We start from the raw sequence: 21,779 nt of genomic DNA on the forward strand, positions 1-21,779 counted from the left end.
AAAGGGCCTCCAACTAAAAAGCTTTAGCTGACTGTGCCAACCAGTCACAGTCACATGCATCTGATACACAAGTCAAATTGTTGTAAAGATCTCACACAAGGTTTGAAGCATTATTGAGTGTGACTGTTTATATTCCATAGAATAAGAGATTAAAACCAGGTGTTGAATAATTTTATTTAACTATTATTGCAGTGATTATCTGAAGAAAAAGTGTTTCTCTGGAACATAATATAACTTCTCAAAGATTAATTCAGTAAAAATACTTCTACGCCGCAATGAAAAATAGCCATTGAACTAACGCATTTTATACTTTTGTTATTTCAGACAAAGAATTTAACAAAAGAGGGTCAGTAGTTGTTCTGAGAAACCAGAGAAATACGGAGAACACAAGTCATCAGTTAGCAACAATTCTGTTCGTCATTCTTGTAATCTGTCACCAGCTGACCCCTGAGCACCCACAGCTGGAATCAGCCTGAACCAGAACATGTGGAGCTAAACCTGACCCAGCTCTTGCACAAGGTACAGCCAACCTCCTCCTCCACTCTCAACAAGCATCTGCAGAGAAACTGAGATTGGTATATAATACCTAAAGCAGAGTGAGAAAAGATCACAGGGGAAAATGGGGTAATTGCTGTGACTGGAAAGGTTGTCTCTCCTGCCTTTTTATTTCACAAAAACTTCAAGAAAAATGAGTAGCCACCATCAGTAAGTAAACTTTTGCTTAAACTGAAAATACTACAGATAAAGGCTGATCAAAGAGATAATTAATAAATACCATTTGAAGTGGTAAAGAACTTAAAGCAACTGAAACATTTATTTGCCCTCCTGGTATACACAGTATATAATGGTCATTTTAAACAAAAGAACACGCAGTGAACTTTCTCCTGCAAATGCTCTGGGTTAACTTGGAATAGTGTGAAAAAGGTCAGTTGACTGATAAGCAGAGTCATAGGAATTAATGTTGACAGTCTGAGTTCTGCTAGCCCAAAGTACCTACTGCATCTATACATTGTGTTTCATTAAGTACTACACAAATGTTACTCAAGTTTAATAACCTTCTCCTGAGATGTCCCAGGAAATAAGGCAGTAAAATTAAAACAGTTAGATGTCTGCTGAAAAGCAAATATATTTATTATGCACTTTCATATACACAGGGATTTTTGCTTAATATAATACAAGGAATAAAATAAAAATTTTACAATGTGAAATTCATTCAATGTACATTAAAGGCTATTTACAACCTACTCCAGGAAAAACAGTCTATCTGCAAACCAAGTTAACTGAGGAGTTCAGACGGGGAATTTTAAGCATAACAGACATTTGCATAGCAGAGTAACTGATGAGGGAAAATACCTTTTTATTTTTAAATAAATGGTAATGTTTTCAATACTGATCACAGAGAAGACAAAAATGTATCATTGTGCCTCTATATGTCTTAATGAATTCCTCTTTTGAAGAGTTTTTCCACATGCATACAGTAATGATATCAGTGTCCACAAAAGAGCCTTTTCCCTAGCTCTCCCATCAAGAATTTTAGATGTCTTGTGGAGATGACCTTCAAAGGACCAGTGAAATGGGATGAAGAGAAACAGGATTCATGTTTTATTCAGGAATTTCAGGTTTTGAGAACTGCTATATTGCCAGAAGAAACTGTGCTGAGTCACAGCGATGCAACTCCATTCACCGCTACTTGATTGTACAGACGTGAAAGAGCAAACAACAGGAGGAACAGCAACTTTCCTTTGTATGCAAAACCCTCACAAATGATGGTATTAAAAACCACACATAACAGCAACATGGAAATACACAGACCTTCTGAGAAAGCAGATGTTTTAGAGCAATCCATGCTCTGTTCCAAATTGATATTCAAAGTCTGTAAGAATTGTGATTCTGAAAACATTTTCAGTAGGTCTACTTCTGCTGATTTGGATACAAGGTTTCCCCACCAACCATTTCAAATGTAAATATTATTCACACAAAAACCGTCAGGCTACCTATAAGTTGTGGCCCCTTGTGAAACTGGCCATATTCTTATGTCCTCTGTCCACAAGGTGCAATTAATAACACCACAATAAAATTAAATAAATATAATCCCAATGACAGTCAAGGTCAGTAGAAAAATGTCAGCATTCAGGGATCCCTTTCTACAGAACAAAACATACATCTAATAACTAAGAAAAGTTGTACTCTTGCACAGTATTGCAAGTGTACTGTACTTGAGGTTCGGAACAAGTTTGCTGAGAACATTTTGGTACTCTCTCTTCACTGAGCCACTAACTCTTAAGGCCATTCTGCCAGACTCCTGTTACGTTTATTTTATAATTGTCCCACAGGGACAAGAAATTCAATACATGAAACATTCAGAATAATCAATATTGCCATGTGTCAACTTTTAACATCTAATTTTACTACATGCTGAATGCCTGACTATAAAAGATTCTTTTTACACTTAGTAACAAGTGAATAATAATGAAGGTGTGAGATATTAAAAAAAAAAAAAATCTAACTTGAAAAATGCTCTGATGATTGTTAATCATAACAACAAGACACTGAGCCCTTTAGTGCCTCAGAATATGCACTACATATACATCCAGGGGCCATTTATCAAAGTTGAAAGATAGCCATACATCTAATTAATCCTCTATTAAAAATAACCTCAGCTTTCTATCGTCTTATTTGTGGAATGCTCAGAATTAGAGTATGAAAAAGATGAATCCCAAGCCTTTAGAAGAAATACATACAAAAATAGGCTTATTTTCTAAAGAGCAAGGCTGTGTAATGGTGAGTAGTAGAATATAGCTTGCATTTTTAGGAGAAAATAACCACTTGTTTCATTCTATCCCTCATAGAGCTGTGCAAGTAAGATGTGCCCATTTAAAGGAAAAATTCATACTGTTCACTTTCATGACAATGGCCTTGATTCCGCTCTCCTTTATATAAGCTGCAGAGTGGGGAGCCAGCTTTCAATTATCTGTAGATGCACTATCCAAGGCTGCTGATTAACCATGCTCCAGGTACAGAGAGACTCACGCTAGCTCTACCTAATCCATCTGAAGCAGTCACCACACCCATACAAGTTTGTGCTTTAAAGAGTTATTGTCTCAGGACAGGACTAACCCAGTAATCTTTGTACTTCCCAGACAATGGTCTTACTAACCGTTTGCTTTCGCATTGTACTCTCACTGTATATTCTCTCAGCCTAATTAACAGAGTGTCTGTATTTTCTGTGGTTTGTTTTACCGACATTCTCAATACAGTCCTTTACCTTGGAAAAAAGAAAGAGCTGTTTCTAACATATAAAGATATACATGAAAGAGGGATCAGACCTTTTACTTTAGCACCTCAAAGATACCCATATTCAGTTACCTCATTACCATAACAATAACGGAGGCTATTTAAGAATAGGCGTCCAAGACCTATTGCTATTAGTGATCACAATCTGCCATCCAGACTTGGTGCTGTAGTAGCAGAGAGTCGATTTTGTCTCTTAAAAATCCCTAAGATACTGCAGAAGGTTGTAGTATGACTCCTTTGCTACCACTGAACAGCTGTTACACAGACAGAACACACAAGTGCAGTATTTATAAAATACTGTTACAAGACTTGTATTTCTCGAGAGAACTTTTTGAAGTACACAGGGAACTGACCATACATTACAACAATGCAAATGTGACAAACTGCTTATTTTCATCAGCCACAGGAAAATAAATACAAAAAGCACTGCCTTTCCATACACAGTTCACTGTGGCACATGCACCTCTACCAAGCATTCTGTTACAGGAAATCACAATTCCTTGTTCTTACCATTTTCAGCTGTTGTCAGGGAAATACAGCATTTATCTTTATGCAATTAAAAAAGTGCTCATTCTGTGTATTAAATACAAAGTACACAAAATAAACTTTTGAAGCACAGAGGGTTATACTGAGAAGGCAGCCTGAAAATGTAGGCACGTTACAGTAATTAAGGTAACTGTACTGTAGTAATCACATTCTTGAATTTCTAGGTGGACTAAACAAGCATTGTATGCTTTCATCCCAGCCAGCCGATAAATCATTCGGAGCAGAAGCACTTCTGTTCACAGCATCATGGAATTGGCCTAAAAGTAAAAAATAAAAACATTAAGCTTTGAAATATTCTGTAATACATACAGTGTTGTGAGAAAGAGACCTATATAAATTCTAATTAAAAGCACACAACAACATAGCAATGATGAAAATTATTTCTTGCCTAACTCAAATTCCATGATTAGATTCCCTGTGCTCTCTACCATCAACAGCAGGTACAAGGTCCCCACAGCAGGACAGCTTTCTGAACAGAGCTCAGAAGCAGCACCCGGGGAAGGAAAACCATTCCTCAGGTGTTCGGTGGAGTATTTCTGATGTGATTCTCCACAGGTGACTAACTTATTCACTGGTCAGGGAAATTACTGTTTTTGTGCTTGAGACTTGGCACAAGAGGAGGTAAATTATAGCCTGCACCAAGCAATTCATAATCCACGCAAAATTGTTTGAAACTTCCATATTTAAAATGAAGCTACGAAAAATCGTTGGAGAAAAAGCAAAAGGAACCATTTAGTTATCCACCTCATGTGCTTAGCCATTTGCATAAACAAGTACTCCACAGAGAAAACCCCTGAATTTTCAATAAAGCAATGTTTATTCCAGATAAAGCAAAGCCCAATCAGAATTTTAAAATTATATGTGAAATGTTAAAAAAAAAATTACACACTTTCTTTGTATTTTAAAACCAAAGAGGCAAAAGTCATCAAAATTAGTCTTTTGATGACAGGTCAGGTCAAATCAATGCATCCTAGGTTGGAAACATACAATTTTATTTACAGTAACACGTAACATGAAAGCAAGCACTGAACATCAAGTGCAGGTACAGAAGAGGTAGGGAATACAATTCTTAATTATACATTTGAATCCATTTTACAGAGGCAGGAAAAGATTACAGACAAATTTAAATCCTGTTTTGGACATGATGCAGAACTGAAGGAACTTTAAAGTTCTTTTGACTTTTATGAAGACTGAGTGCCCATTCTCCCTGCTTATTCCTCTCTATGCCTCCTCTTGTCACCCCCTCTCTTCACTTTTTCCTGCCTCACAGCTAACATTTGCCCCCTTTGCTAATATTTGAATTTTACGCATGTGCAGGCTCTAGTATAGAGCTTTTTGAAACAGTGTTGTTTCAAATATTTTAATTTAACCAAAATGCCAAACCCAAGGAAACATCTTGGAGTCCTGCGCAACACCTTAATGCAATTCACAACAGACCTCAGCTGCATCCAGAGAAATGCATTCCATTAAAGTGAAACCCATTTCCAGGATATTTCAGGAAAAAACTTGTCTATGTGTTTTTGACAGCTGAAAATCGCCCATTTGTGGATTCTGCACCACCTGCAATTGTCCTAGAAACCTGCGGTCTTTGATGACTTGCAGAAGAACTGAGTCAGCTAGTAAGAACATTCTTGTTCTCAGGAGCAGTAGTCTGGTCTGTCAAAAACGCATTATTTACACAAACAAAAAATATGTTTTCAGAAATGAGCAAATAAGCAATAAGAGATGCACATACATTTCATAAAGATGCTGCTTCTTTGAAATTCAAATATAAAACATTAATTATTAACACATTCCCAATATCCTAAAAAAAGATAGACCTCATCAGTAAGAGGGAGAAAAATAAGTCTGTTTTAGCTGACTCACTGACAATTTAAGTCTGAAAAAGCCACATAAAATTTCTTTTTCAGCTTAAATTCAGTATGGGAGAGAAAGTGAGAAAACTAAAAGAACTCCACTTATTAAGAACTAGAGAATGGTCAGAAAATTGGTACCATATACTGTAATTGTGCTCTGAGGAATGCTCTCTCTTTTATAAGAGGGTTACCTTCACAGAAACAGAATATAAATTTAAGGCTTTAGTGTAGTATTTTACTTTTTAAATTTGTAGATAAATATGCCAAAAGCATATTTGTAAAAATTGAAATAATTATGGTATCTGAAAATATCACACATTAATTTTCAAGTTGTCCTCACATTTGAAAAGAAAATTCAAAGTCAATGCCATATGAAACTTGCAGTTATGTATCAAAGACAGTGGGGTAAGATTTGAGCAATCAGGATTCAACAGAGAATATGACAGTGATCCAGTTTCTCTAAGATTGATGCTTTTAAGCAACATCAAAGATATCTGCCAGGTTAAGATTTTAACATTCATGATTTCCGTTAAGAAAGCAATTCTGATGAAAAACTAAAATGAAGCGCATTTCTAGCATATGTAAAATGCACACGAAATACATGCATTTGCTTCCTTTGTGACTGGATAGGTTACCTTTTATAATGGTGTTTCCTTCTTGTAATTGAAACTGGGGTCGCTACCTTCAATCTGCAGTTTTAAGGCTTGCTTAAGGCTGAGTTCTGTCTCTGCAGGAGGGTAGCCTTCCAGGACTTCCTGATGCCCTCTGTCCTGCACTGCTCGCGGGACCGAAACCCTGCCAAGAAAAACCTGATTGCTCTGAAGATGGTAGTTTGGATTTGTCATAATTCCATTTCTCTTCTTCTGTTCTCCACTCTGTTGGTGAATTAGGAACTGTTGCTGAGATCGACCAACTTCTTGCTGAGCTGGCGGGACCAAAATCTTGCACTGTGGCTCTGCCGGCATTGATTTAAGCGGCACACTTGTCCCAGATTTGGCAATAGGTACTCGCTTATCAAACTGAGTCATTTCATACTCTAACACTTTTGGTTGGGAGGAACTACTTTGTTTTATTTTTTTTCCAGCTGACCCAGATTTGCTGGAGTTATCTGTTTTCCCTCCTTTATGAGCTTTAGTTGATTTCAAACTAGGTTTTACTTGGCTCCATTCAAATTCACTACTTGGTGAGTTATGATTTTGACTTAGGGAATGAGTTGTGGAAGAAGGAGAAATAATAGACTGCCTACTTCTGCTGCGTGGCAGGGAATGCTGCTGTATTTGCTCTGTGAATGACAGGCTGTGGAAACTATCAATGGGCACTGTCTGAGCAGTTGCAGTTGATGACGTGGTGCGGAGAGACGAATTTTTGGAACTTTTCAGGGAATTATTTGATAGAGATGACTTCTGACGGTCAACTGTAGAGTCTGGCGACTCTGAAGGAGAACTGAAGGCATGAGCAGGCCCATTAGATAAGCCACGCATACTAGGCTGCATATCTCCACCAGTACTCCCTGAACTATTTGACTTCATTGTTAACGACTGCATTTTAGAGGAAACCGACTGTAAGGGTTTTTGCTCCATTGTGTGGACTGGAGATGGAGTGCAACCATTCAGAGTAGACGCACCATATTTTTCCAGTAATTTAATAATCTGAGAGTGTCCATTTTTAGCTGCAACACGCATAGCAGTGCGCCCAAACTGGTCAGCGTGATTTGGATCAGCACCATGCTCTAGTAATATTTGGACAACGTCAATGTGCCCTTCTTGGGCTGCAATGCAGAGTCCAGTAGCACCTTGATTACATGTATGGTCAACCAGAGCTCCATGCTCAATTAGAAGCTGCACTACCTTCACATGACCTTGCCATGCAGCAGACTGCAAAGCAGATCTCTTCTCATTATCTGCAGCATTCACATCGGCATGGTATGTTATCAGCACCTGTACCATCTCCAAATGGCCCTGCCAGCAGGAAACATGGAGTGCTGTTCTTCCTTCAGCATCACTTGCTTCTACGTTTGCACCATTTTCTAAAAAATATTCAGCCATCGTAAGCTGGTTTTCTAATGCTAAGATATAAAGTGTTGGCCGGCCATCAGCATCTTTGTAATTTACATCTGCTCCATGACTGAGCAGTAGTTCAACTATATCTCTGTGACCTTCTAAAGCAGCAACCCGGAGAGCATTTCTCCCATCATAGCCTCGCTGATCAATGTTGGATTTATTTTCCAGTAATATCTGCACACAATCGTAGTGACCTTCTTGTGCAGCTAGTATGAAAGGTATACGTCCATCATTATCAATTTCATTTGTTCTAGCACCTTGTTCTATAAGAGCTTCACATATCAACCTGTGACCTTCAAAAGCTGCCATATGCAAAGGTGTCCAGCCTGCATCATCTCTGTGATTTTCATCTAGCCCCCTGTCCAGCAGAGTCCGTACTACTTCAACATTGCCTTGCGCAGAGGCTATGCTCAGAACTGTTCTCCCTTCACTATCGATGCTATCAACAGCTGCACCCCAAAATAGGAGAGTATTTACAACTGAAGCATGGCCCATGGAGGCTGCTGCCAGAAGTGGTGTACGACCATTGTTGTCTGTGTGATCAACATCAGCTCCTCCTTCTAGAAGTAGATCGACCACATCTACGTGTCCTTCATAAGCAGCTACGAGCAGTGGAGTCATGCCATCTTTGTCACAATGGTCAACCTCAGCACCACGGTCAATTAGAAGACTAACCACTGAGGCGTGTCCCTTACTAGCTGGCACACAAAGTGCAGCGACAGACAGCGCAGTCCTTCCATCCACATCCTCATGGTTTACCTCTGCACCATGGTCCAGCAGGTGCTCCACGATCTCTTTATGCCCCATGTACGCGGCCGCAATCAAAGCTGTTCTGCCCTCATTATCAGCTTTATTAACTTCAGCACCATGTTGAAGTAGATTCAGCACAATATCTTCATGTCCTCCCCAAGCTGCTGCTCTCAGTGCAGTTCGACTGTCAGCATCTGCACAGTCCACTTTGACTCCGGCGTAAAGGAGCGCAGAAACCACCTCTGTGTGCCCACCCCACGCCGCAGATCGCAATGCTGTCCAGCCATCATGATCAGTGTGATTAACATTAGCCCCACATCCGATCAAGCAATTGACAACCTTGGTATGTCCCTGCCGAGCGGCTAAGGTAAGTGCTGTTTGCCCGTGAGTATCTTCTATCTCTAAATCTGCTCCCCTTGAAACCAGTAAGTTAACGACATCGAGATTGCCACTGTATGCTGCGTTGGCCAAGAGCGTTCTCCCATTGGAATCACACTGGTTTACTGATGCTCCATTGTCTAACAAGGTGCGAATGGAATCTTCTCTCTCCAAAGCCTGCCGAACAATGCAGGATGTGCGGTCATCTTCACTGTTGACGTGAGCACCGGCTTTTACCAGCAGCTGCAATACTTCTTGTTCTTTAGGAATTAAGGTTGTCAGGGAGTCTTTGACAGGTGTGCCATTCCATATCATCCATAAAGCCAGCTCAGAAGTCTCTAGCTGTAAATTTGAATTAATTAGATGCAATGCAAACTCTTGAGCTTCCAATGGTGTTAAGTCCTTTGCTCGGCAAGTGTAACTCATTGCTAGCATTCTGTGTCCCTCCGCTGCGTTACACAAGTATTTCTGTGTACAGTGCTTTACATCTAGTAACCATTCTGCAAAACTGTAATGAAACAAGATTTTTGTATTTCCAAGTCCATCAATAAGGACTTTTGACAGGACATCCAATTTGCGTTGAAAGTCTTCCATTGTCAGCGTCATATTTTTGGTCCATACTGCATGATACAATTCCGTTGTGGTTAACGGCCTACAGGCTGCAAGAATTACATTAAGAATAGGCTGGACCTTTGCAAATTGTTTTCTCACAAAAAGTCTCTGGCAAAGCCAAAGGTATAGGCCATTTAACGTTCCCGGAATATCACGGATCTCTCGTAACATAATAAAATTCTCCACAACTCCATCTAGGACACGTTCCAGATACAAAAAGCAACCGCTGCTTTTGATGTGAAGCTGATTCAGCATTTCTGCAGTTTCTTTTGTAAGATGTTGTCTCAGTGCTTCTTCCTGATCTAAACGATGCAGAATATATTGTTGCACATCTTTCACAATATAAGCCTTCCGTAGATCATCCAGACTTATTTTTCGAAAACCTATCGAAAAGGAAGAAAATTATTATTATAGTAATATATTTTGTGTATACAAGTAATGAATGTAAATTAATAATAGTGGAGAACTTTGATAATATACACATTTTTATCATCATCTACTATAAGAAGAAATAGATGTTAATAACAAAGAAAATTTTAAAAATCCTTTTGAATCAGGCATTGTTTATCTACCTTGGACAACACTAAACACCTAAGCAAAACCACCAGAACTGCAACCAAAATAAGATTAAGTATTATTATATTATTAAAGGAATAATCCCTTCTCCAGTGTGGTTAAAAATGGAATTCCAAATAATTTTCAGCTATTTAGATTAAGACAGCTATTATGTTAATGTCATTACAGAAGAGGTTATTCACACCTGGTGCATATGCATGATGAAATGTACACAAATCACTTTAACCTGATCACCTTAGTTTCTTTTAAAAGCTCTTATGATACAGAAGAGAGACACTCAAAAATAGGTTAAACTATCTTTACACCTCTGTCACTGAAAATTACCTACTTTTTCAAGTCAGGACTGAGTTTTAGATAAACACTTCAGTTCTTCGGTAGGCAATTCATTGTATAAGAATACAGGTTTTCTCACTCATACGACCCCATTGTTTTTCCAACCTGTTTACTCTTTAGAGGAAAAAGGGAAATAATTTCCCTACGTGCATACTCTGTATTTCTGCTCCCTACACACATACACACGCCCCCCCAGAGCAAAGAACACTGTTCTTAGCAGCATGTGACTACCATCCCCTAGGGCAGCCTCAGTAGCCATAAGACTCTCACAAATGAGGCAGAATGAACATACAAATGACGTTACAGTTGTGTGGACTACATGGCTATCTCGGTCATCCAAAACATTTGCTGTGGTAGCGCCAAGTTAAGCATTTGATGAACACCTATCTTCTTTGACTAATGACACATTGTTTGAACATTGTTTGAATACCACAGAGGTCACAGACACAGCAGCTTAAGCTACTGTGTTTTAGGCTAGAACTGCACCTCAGTTCTTCAAGGACGGTCTGTAATCTCTTCCTTCAGTGTAGCAGATTGCAGACATTTCCTTATAGTCAGCTTATCAGTCATAAAAAACACCCCAACTTTGCTTTTCAAACCACAGCAGTTACTAACCTCCAAATTGTACTGAAAGAAAAGCAACCACAGAGCAACACATTCAATGCAATTTTAGCCCCATCTCCATGGAACAAATAATTTTAAGCGAGACTCTGAAGAGCGTTGTTTTCAGATCCATGTTTTATTGTATTTACGCACTCTGTGGATCAGACTGCTCATTCTGTGAGCTTGTTCTGACTAAAAACTCAGCCTGATAACAGAGCTGCATTTTTTGTTCTTGAGTGTCTTCAGCAAAGGTTCTGAATTTCACATTAAGCTCACTCTGTTAATTGTTGAGTCTACATGAGCATTGTACAAACACAACAGATTAGAACTGAGGGGCAAACTATGGTGGTGTTACTAAAATATTTTGCCTCCCATATTAATTATGGTAGCATTACAAATCTAACAGGACTAAATCAATAGAACATCTAAAACAAACGCATGCTCCTCCTCAAAATAAAATCTGGAGAGCACACTTTGGCACAGTCACTTCTCAGGCTAAGGCTACATTAATAAGATTGTCTACTTGCAGATTTTTGAATGAGAAGGCAAGGAGTAAGAAAACAATTATTTTGGGGAAATCTTTCTCCATTCCACATGGCTTTTCTTTTTTTTTCTTTTGAAAGAAACACAGAACCATCTTTATCCACCATAATTTGTCACAACTTCAAGTAATGTCCTAAACTGACCTGCAGAATGCCATAATTCATAAATTCCTGTGTATTTAATTAAAATGTTCTGTATGCAACTTTGTAAAGCCCTTAATCCTTGCACATATGCCAAATAAGAAACTTTGCTGAGTAAGAACAGACAGTGCCCTGTCATTCTGCAGATGCCAAGCTTTCATTTCAAGTGAAAGGCTGTTTCTAGGTTATGATCCTTCAGAAGCTACAGAAGTGAAAACAAAAGCATTAAAACCAGAGCATTGCTTGGTGCATGCATGCAGTCGTATGCATACACAGAACTGTCATCAGACACAAGTGTCCCTTTGGCTGTCTCATGCATGCAGGGAACAGCTCTGTTTGGCTCAATGCAGAGCAAATGCAACCACTGCATTCACCCACCTTCCAGCTCTTTGAACTTCTCTGCTTCTCCTAGTCAGATATGTACCTATCACTTGACTGAATGAGAACAGGCACAGAGCTCTGCAAACTCCTTCTCAATGTGTCTCATCAGAAATGACTCCTCACAACATCCTCAGTCTCTCACATTAATCCCATGCCCACATCCTTCCTTCCAATATATCTCTGCCTACGTCAGTTATTTTTGTTTTAAATAACTCAAGTGGTTTTTTTTCAATTTTTGCAGTAGTTGATTTCATTTCCCCCACGACGAAAACCTCTGCTTGATTTGCATAATGGCAATCCTGAGATTTCAGCTAAAGTTCAGTGTTGACCAACTAATGACTACACTTCAGCTCCCCTGACTCCCAGCCTTAACATGAAAACTTGCAAAGTGGTAACAACTGTTTAAGCATCTCTGTATGTGTGCTTCAAATGCAAAAAAACCTCTTGCTTATCTTGCAATGTTCTTTGAATACCAATTTTCATTTTGCTTCCCAAAATGGGAGGGAAAGTGAAAAAAACCATTTTGGATATGAATAAAATATATATATATATATATATATATGTGTGCGTGTGTGTGTATGTGTATATATATGTGTGTATATATATAAGCAAAAACAGAAAAAAAGCCAACAACAACAAAACACCACCAAACAAACAAAAAAAACCAACCACAAATAAGCTACCTACACACAAAACAAACGAAAAATTCCAAGCCCTCCAAAAAAGCCCACAAGGAAGTGTTTGTGGTTTGGCTTCCCCCCCAACCCTTAAAGTACAGCTGTATCATTACCTTGTTCCATATTAGGGTTAAAATTATTGCCCCACTCTGTACTCACCTGAGACATACAAAATGACTAAGCACTTCAGCCAAGCAAATAAATTTCAAAAGACTTAGAGCACTGAATATTCCAGAAGTCAGTAACTGAAACTATTTGGGTGGCTGTAAGCTCATGAAAGCTAAAAATTGTTTCTTTTCTTTTGGAATATTTCCAAATATTCCTTCTTAATGAAATCATATCTGCAGACAAGTTTGCATAGCAACAAGCACACTACAGTCATACAGATCTTCACATATCCCAGGGCAGATTTGCTGTTTAAGGGCTGGGATTAACAAGCTTCCATTGTAACAAACTTTTAAACCGAAATATGTTGCTAACTTTAACCACTGCACCATGCCTTACTATAATAAGCAAATAATAAAGAAAAGCCTTATAGAGAGAATCTTTAAAAAAAAAAAAAATCTCAAATTCTTGTTGCTAGCTTGATGGAGTAAAACAAAGACATGGTTTTTTGCCCAGACATCTATCTGGGCATATAAAATGAGGTCATTTTACATTTCTAAACAAAGATCCTGCAAACTTGCTTTTCAACTCTACTAGATACAATAAGTCACTTTCATGGAGAAGCAGCATCAAAACATTAAGAGAAAGCTCATTTTGTTTCAGATGCATTCCCATGAACTATTTGAAGCTCAGCAAAACAGGAGTGCAATAGACAGAGCTTGCAGTCCCACGACCCTGCTTTTTGCATTCTTAAAATTTTTCCTACAACATGTAACTTTCAACCCAATGGGAGCTCCAATATGGATTTTCCTGACTTATTAAATTCTTAGCAGTTCTGTAAACAACTCAGTTCCAAATGTACTTCTTCGCAAAATCTGGGGTCATTCAAATAATAAAATAGTGTCTTGGCTGCATAAATACTTTCACAGTATGTCAACCTTTTCAAACTTTAAATAATCAAAAATAAGCTATTAACTAGCATATTCCAGTAAATACTTAGAGATATCCTTCTACTTTCATATCTTTAAATAACATTTACGTAAGTAAATTACAGAAGTTTTAAATACATTTTAACATATTTCATTTAACTGAATTGTTAACTTTAAAGGAATCTAAATAATTAAAAGCACGGCAATGTTTTGGCATTAATAATTTAACTGCTGACCCAAGCATATGTTAAATTAGGTATTTCTATGGCCATTTATGCACATCTGCTCAAAAAAAAAAAAACATATCCAGCTGAGTAAAATGCACCTGAAGACTCAAACAGCACACTTAGCTTTTAGTGCATTTGCAGTATACCATGCATTACAAATTTCACTGCACCTGCTACAGATGTTAAGAGACAGTGAGGCTGAAACCCGCTTCTCTCAGTGGTCCATGTCATTACAAAGAAGTTTATTTAATTAGGCTTACAGGTAACAGTACATTTAAAACAATTTAGTCTATCATCTTTAACTACAAAGCAAGCAAGTTCAAAATGCACACACAACTTGTTACTAGAAAATATGAAATTCAAAGTGGTAATCAGAAGAAAGTGTTAACGAGTAGAAAGGAAACAGTAATTAAAAACTCCCATTTTATTTCCCAAGCCTTTTAAATGCTTTTTTCCCCCAAACCAATAAATAAACATTTTCAAAGCTTTACTATTATAGAAGTAAATTTTACAACTATGTAAATTTATAAATATTATCTTTTATAGTGAAAATCCAACTCCCACAAAGACTTTAACATGAAACCACTCAAATAAATTACAACCTACAATGAAAAATTAGAGGACAAAGTAGATTTTGTTTTTTGAAGCAATCTCTCCTAAAGTGGTGTCACACCATTTATATTCTGGAATAGCAGCTGATGAGAAAAGGTTCAGTTCCAGATCAGGCAGCTGATTTGATTTGAGAATTCAACAATACAACTACCTGAGTAGATTAAATTACCAAATAGCATCAGCTTTGTGGGTGCAGAGAAGCTGAGTTGTGATTTCTTCCTAGACTTCTCTTAAGTTTTTACATTTTTGCTTAGTTTTTGGTTTTAGGAAAGGCTACAAGAAAAACAACCCTCCACATTTATTCAGACCAGAACCAGCAAATAGCAAAAATATGAGAAAGGCTTATACTCCCATGATTTCTCATCCAGAATAAACTTGGATAAATATCAGCTCTAAATAACAACTGGCTGTCTGGAGCTGAAAGATAGATAAAAGGAAGAGTAAAAAATGAATGACAGATTGTCTGCTTTTGCCTATGGATAAGTGGGTGAATGGAGCTTAAGCTGCCTCTGAGGCTAGACTGAACCCTTTCATGTACATTTTTGATTCTTTTGATTGTAGTTTCCAGTATCTTTCCAGTATCTAACATTAACTTCATGGAAACTACGGCTCCCTGAGATGCGACATCTGCATGGGTTGCACCATATTGGTGCACTCATGCCTCACACATGAGAAGGAATTCTTTGGATGAAGAATGTCAGTGTTTAATTAAGGTCAGTGTTTAATCAAGCCAGATGCCACAGATATTTGACATGTGTGTAGCAAAAAAGAAGAAATTAAGTGCCTATTAAAAAGCCTCTTCAAACCAATAAATAGAGCATTTGTATATATGCACTTTTGTCTATTTACCTGCATGCTATTAATGAGAAAATATCTGCTTTTCACTCAAACGTATCTAAACAAAAATGCCTGATTTTAAAATGCCTAAAGTTTTTAAACTAATATGACGGATCTTTAAAAAAGGAATTTAGTTTTGTAAGGACAACTGCTATGCTTTCAAGATTTAGCCTCATTTTTAAAAGAAGCATTTTTATTAGCTAATTAGCTGAAGCACTTAAAAAAGTGTGTTCCGTGCCACTTTCAGTTTAGAGGACTTTTCAATTATTTAAAAATACAAGGAAACATTTTCTAACACTATAATACAAATATTGGAAAGACTGTGTTTGATGCAGCTGCTTTACTGTCCGTACTTGTAGCCAAATGATAGCAAATTATGATGTGAGAGATAATGTGGATAATTATGGGCACAAGAAAGGGAATTGTTAAATTTAGGGAAAAAGTCCATAGGAAAAACAAACAGGTATGATGTGGCAGCTGGTGACAGCGCACATACAAGTGAAGACAGGAGGACACGCGTTATCTGTTCCCCTCCTTTTTTACTCAATTGGCTGGCGTTTTGCTCGCTGCGGAAGGTGACTACAGACTCATGCAGGCATCATTTTATGTTTGGTTCATATTTTTGAGGTTGTCTTCGCAGCCACAAGAGGCAAAACTTTTTTTTTTTTTTAAATTAATTAATGAAAGCTGAGTGAGTAATGGGAAAAATCTGGAGCACATTGCACTACTACAGAATCTGGGAATACACAAGGGCCTGGAACACAAGCTGCAGTAGATGCAGGCTCAACTATACAACTTTCATAACTAAATCAGCAACAAAAGCGAAGTAACAGAGAGAACCAGAATGAACACCCCTCCTCCTTTTCTCATTTTTAGAGTGGTATGGATGATGTATTCACCACTGGCAGTGGCAAAATGACAGTGGGTAAGAAGGACTGGACACTTTCTTCAATGTCATCACTATTTTTGGTGAAAGAGACAAACTCTGATCTGTACTGGACACCCGAAAAAAGAGCATCAGCAGGATGAGGCCACTGCAGCTATCTGGCTCCAAATCATTAATAACACTTTCTGACAAATAGGTTTAGCTCTCATTTCAGGAGATTTCTGAAGAAATTTTCACTGCATGAAAATTTTAAGTGAAACCTAATATAAACTGATTGTAAGCAAATTAATATTGGCTAGTATGTATTTCGTATCATACTCTAAAATTTTTAGCAGAAAAAAACCCTACAGATGGGACTCATTTTCCTAAAATAATTCTAAAAGGATTCCAATGTATCTTACTAAGTTACAGTGAAACTGACTTATTGGTTCCAAATTAAAGAAATACATCTGTAGAAAATGCACAGTGATTATATTATCATTATGGTTGCAAACTATTTGCTGGGAAACTGGAAGTATTAGTAATTCAGTATAGCAGTGTCCTAGAATGCAGCATACATTATACACCATTTATTTCTTCAGTCGCAAGTGCAAAAACCACTCATCTTGGATCTTGAATTCTGCCTGTCCACCAATTAAATAGCTTTATAAATGGCTTAGCTAAACATAAACATTCAAATACCGCAAGGGAGGAGAAGAGTTTGACCCAATAGCAGTGTTAATGACAGTTTCAGGTCAGAACCGGGGTAGAGGTGTGGGTGGGTGGAATAAGAGATCAACATTATCTCAAGTTTTACAACACAATGTTGCAATGTATCTGAAGTTCAGCCGTGCTCCTCACATTCTCACTATAGCTCTCACAAACTTGAATATTGGCTGTAAAAAGGAAAATCATCCAGTGGTGTATTAAGTGGGCAACTGTCACATTTGCTATAAGGTCACAGTTTTCTTTGGTAGTAGAAAAAGCACCACTTCCTCCAAATCGACCCTAAATTTTTGCTCCATTTGTGTTGAATTATTTTGGGATTCATTCTTTCTTTGCTGTACCTTTTCCACAGTGAAGATTAGATTATAATATCACAAGGCGACTTCCTTTATGCTATTCATCAAGTCATCCTCTGTGGAAATGAGAAATTAACTCATTCAAACTAAATTTATTTTAAAGGCATATCCATTAGTTCTGATTTTTCCTGTCAGGAATACCATCTGGAAACTTAGAAGACAACAGCAATTTTTTAGGACTCGTCTGAAACATTATATGATTCAATGGAAAGGAAATAAAACAGCTCCGATGTTCTGTCTGGTTTTTTGGCAATGACAACACATCTAATCAGCCAAGCTTTGACAAAACTATTCCCATATGAACATCCAAAGGAGCTCTGTGAAGCTACCCCAAAGTTTCCTTTAGTTCTCACATACTCTGAAATACCAATGTTCACGTCTGCCACTGATTAATACAGTACTTCATTCCAAAATGCAATTATCCCATTGACCTTTTGCCACTGTGGAAACGAACAAGCCTATGAGTCTGTGTTCTACATCACATTTTTGTCCTAATTGTTGCCTTAATACACACAGGCTTTATACATAGGCCTGGAATCCAGTCTAGATATTGCCCTTTATTAAATTTCAGAGAACATCCAGTAACAATGTCATTATAGTGAAGAAATGTCTCATGACACAGTAAAGCCTGGATGAAGAAGCTGTCAAGAATGTTTTTACTGGGCAACATTTGCCAAAAGTATACTCCAAGAATCCACATCTACATTGTTACCCTCTGAAGTTCCACCTTCAAAGGTTATTCCCTGCTTTCTGAAAATAAGAGGAGAGTTTTTAATGGGAGATGAAAAAAAAAACCACCACCAAACAACAACTTTTGAGGTTATAAGGAAAGAGTGTATGCTGCTGACATGCTTACGTACTTACATATCACCTATATTGATGCAAAGCTTTTTAAAACTAGCAAGGCAAGAAGAAAACTCAGAGCAGCCCCATTCTTTCCAGATGTACTGCAAAGGCATAATTTACCACCAACATACTTGGCCAACTTAAGCTTTCTATAGTCCTCAGTAAACTGAAACATGTGATTTTTAGAATTACCATTTTTGTGATTGTCATTTTTTAGAACTAAGCATGCATCAGTGCTTTCAATGATCACTGAGGGTTTTGTAAATGCTACATCGTAGTTACAGGCACAGGTAACAAGCACCTCCTATGCTCTGTACTTACCTGTAAACATTTTTGTAACAGCTTTACTCTGCTTGCGGGCAGAACACAGGAGGAGCAGCCAGGGAGGGAAGAACTCAAAGTGGCCAGCTAAAAGGTCTGCTATTGTTCCAGATAAACTTGTAGAAGTCTGTTCACCCTCGGAAACATTACAGCCCTCATCAATGGAATCTATGAGCAGGAAGAGGCTCTGCTGAGGGGGCTTCATTCCCAAGAGAGGGAGTAGAATGCACCTGTAAGGAACATGAAACAAAGTCAGTATTTTAAATACATTTAACAATACATTGACAATCACAGTCATTCAAGTTGAAGCTATGATCAACTTAAATTCCAGTTATTTTTTTAAACAGTCTATGGAATTTTTTTAAACAGTTACCACAGAAAATACCGAGGTAGGCTGAATTAACAAAAAGAGAGTTTGAACATTAGTGATGCAATTCTTGCTGAGGCAATATTACTTTTTAATGAACTTATAATTTATAACATTTTAAAAGTAGTGCTATGTTGTTCAAAGCTCATTAGAAGACTTTGAAAAATGCAGCTTCACTACGAAAGCAGCTACCTGGCCTAAAGTTTAAGAACTTCACCACTGTTGTCTCTGCCACAGCTGTTATTATTGCTTACTAGAAACTACAAGCAAACAATAGTTGGTCATGAAACAGAAGTCTAAATAAAAGACCCATGAAATATCACAGCTCAAATAGTTCAAGTCTGAATGAATATCAGTTTTATAAAGAACAGAATTTCTATCATACTTTTATGAATAAAATGGAAATTAATTTAGTAGCAGACTGAGGCATTTGGTAGCAACTTTGATGTATCAGTTTTTATTTATACTGAAGTTGCCAAGTTCCTATTACTGCAAAAGGACGCTAGCATCTGTACCAACACATCTGACTGCACAGCTGAAAATCTCAAATTTGCATGTACTGTTGCCATCCTTAACGGTACTCCTTAAGAATATATCTAACTCTGCATTTACATATATCTTTAAATAGAAAGCTTACTGAATAGCTACTACATAACTGTCATGTTTCTATCCAGTATTTCCACGCTACACTACTGATTTTTGGGAAACTTCATAATGATTTAGGCCTCTTAAGTTTCACTGACTAAATTATCTTTAAATACATTTGACAAGCAAACTTTGACTTCACAGTAAAAAGATTCAGAAAATGAAAAGAGGTGAGAAAAATACTTATCTAGCTACTGTCTTTTGTAGGCTTGTTATTTCCATGTGTCCAGAAAGTATGCACAACCTAAGTATTTTTTTCTTTTACTCAAGACCATAATATTTTTTTCTCATTTGTTTTACTGAACAAATTTATCTTCAGGAGACTTTGGTCAATCCATTACTACCTACCAGGCATTCAAACTGGAATAAAGGCAAATCTTGCCTCTTAATGGAAGACTACAACCCACTTCAGAAATTATTCTTAAACACTGTTAGTGGAACGTTTGTTATCTTCTGGCTTTCTGCCTGAGAACAATGCAAAATGGAAACAGAGTGGTGCACCTTTCATGTCCAACAGTAACAGTAGAATACAGTGGAGCAGACTAGGTGATCTATTACACCTGGAGAAATTTCCCCAAAGGTATAAAAAAGGAAGTACAAAATACTTGTGTTCTAAAAGTACTTAGATGGATTTTAAATCTGCAATGCCCTCCAGCCCTCCCATTTTTTTTTCCAGATTCACAATACTAGTTAGAATTCTTCGGTACTTTCACAGCTAGTTACTCTTTCAGAAGATGCCTGAAGTACAACCAAAGATCATTGTTCACTAAGCTGGGAAGTTAAGCAGCTACCAATTTACAGAACAGGAAATTAAAGTAGCCATAAGGTTAAAATTACTTTCCTAAATCATGCCAATCCCACAATGAAAGGAGGCAGCTGGAAATGGCCACATTTTCCACCCCTTCCTCCCACCAGAATGCTGCCTGGCCCTCTCAGCTATTTATGTCACGGCATTTTCCCTGCAACGTTTCTTTTTCTATCAACACAAATTTTCTTTAAACGTTTTTCTCTATATGAAATTACTTTTTGAATGTTACTACACGATACGAAGAAATGGTAATGGTATCTTAAATTAAAATCTCACTTAAAATCTGAGTGACGCTACCGAAACGTCTACAAAATCTCTTAGGAGTATCTGACCACGTTCTTGTGTCAGTATTTTCCTGTTGAGAATCCCACCAAGAACAGCTAATCGTCACGTCTGGGAAGGAGTCTGCCTAATTCCTGCAGGACATAGCAGGTGGCTGCAGTAGGTCAAATCAAAAGGTTCACCCTGCCTCCAAACAGGGTTGAAAGCAAATGTGTAAGGAATAAACACAAGCACTGGGCAAGAATTAAGCCACATTTCCCAAGAACTCTCAGGGACCGCAGCAAACAGTGCTTCCAGAGACCTTCTGAACACGATAATCAGTCTCTGCATGTAACATCCCTCGACTGACCATTCTTCCATGGGTTTGCCCAAGTCTTCTACGAACCAATTTAAGCCTCAGGCATTCACAACATCCCACGGCAAGGACTTTTGCAGTTTAGTTACACACCATGGAAAAAACAAAACAAAACCAAACCCCTACTTTTTTGTAGATCTAAATTGAAAACATCCTCATTTCATTTGATGGCCTTTTGCTTCTATACTGGAAGGACAGCAAGCAATTATGCCGTATTCACCTCCTCCAGACCATATGTAATCTTCTGACTTTATCACAGCCTCCCTAAGCTGAGACAGAGGAGTCCTAGCATATTGACTGTGCTTCATAAAAAGCTATTCCACAGACCCTCATCTCCCTGTGCTCTGCTGCACTTCACAATCCTTTTGTTTCTGAATCTCAACATAACTTAAATTCCACTAGGAAAAATATATGGACATAAATATATATATATATATGCATGCATTTAGGAAACAAGGCAAAGTGATTTCTTCCCAGTTTATAGAAATATTAAGTGTGACACTGACAAGACATTGATAAAAGCCCTTAGAAACTGTTTGATAAACTTATGTTCCTTCTAGACATTTTATATCTCTTGTTATTAGAGTAGATGCCAAGTAACACAATAGTGAAACTTTTGAGAGACGGTAAGTGCTGTGCTAATTTACTAGAAGTCACGTCATGTTTACCTCCATAATGTGACTTAGTAATTCCACTCCCCTATAATTTCTTGCTTGCATAGGAAAATTACATAAATCAACACACAACTG

At 37.6% G+C, this 21,779-nt stretch overlaps 1 protein-coding gene across 1 annotated transcript in view; it reads right to left on the bottom strand.

Moving 5' to 3' along the window:
• Positions 1-1,108: 1,108 nt before the first annotated feature.
• The window catches only part of ANKRD50 (ankyrin repeat domain containing 50), a 42,271-nt gene continuing 21,600 nt past the window's right edge, over positions 1,109-21,779 (bottom strand). Inside the window, exons 3-5 of the mRNA XM_065634042.1 lie at positions 18,574-18,803; positions 6,332-9,879; positions 1,109-4,097 (exon numbers count right to left, since the gene is read on the bottom strand). Of these exons, the coding sequence (XP_065490114.1) occupies positions 6,335-9,879; positions 18,574-18,803 (3,775 nt within the window). The 3' untranslated portion in view covers positions 1,109-4,097; positions 6,332-6,334. The remainder of the gene's footprint in view (positions 4,098-6,331; positions 9,880-18,573; positions 18,804-21,779) is intronic.

The sequence above is a fragment of the Caloenas nicobarica genome, chromosome 4 (genome assembly GCF_036013445.1).
Source record: "Caloenas nicobarica isolate bCalNic1 chromosome 4, bCalNic1.hap1, whole genome shotgun sequence".
Classification (NCBI taxonomy): domain Eukaryota; kingdom Metazoa; phylum Chordata; class Aves; order Columbiformes; family Columbidae; genus Caloenas; species Caloenas nicobarica.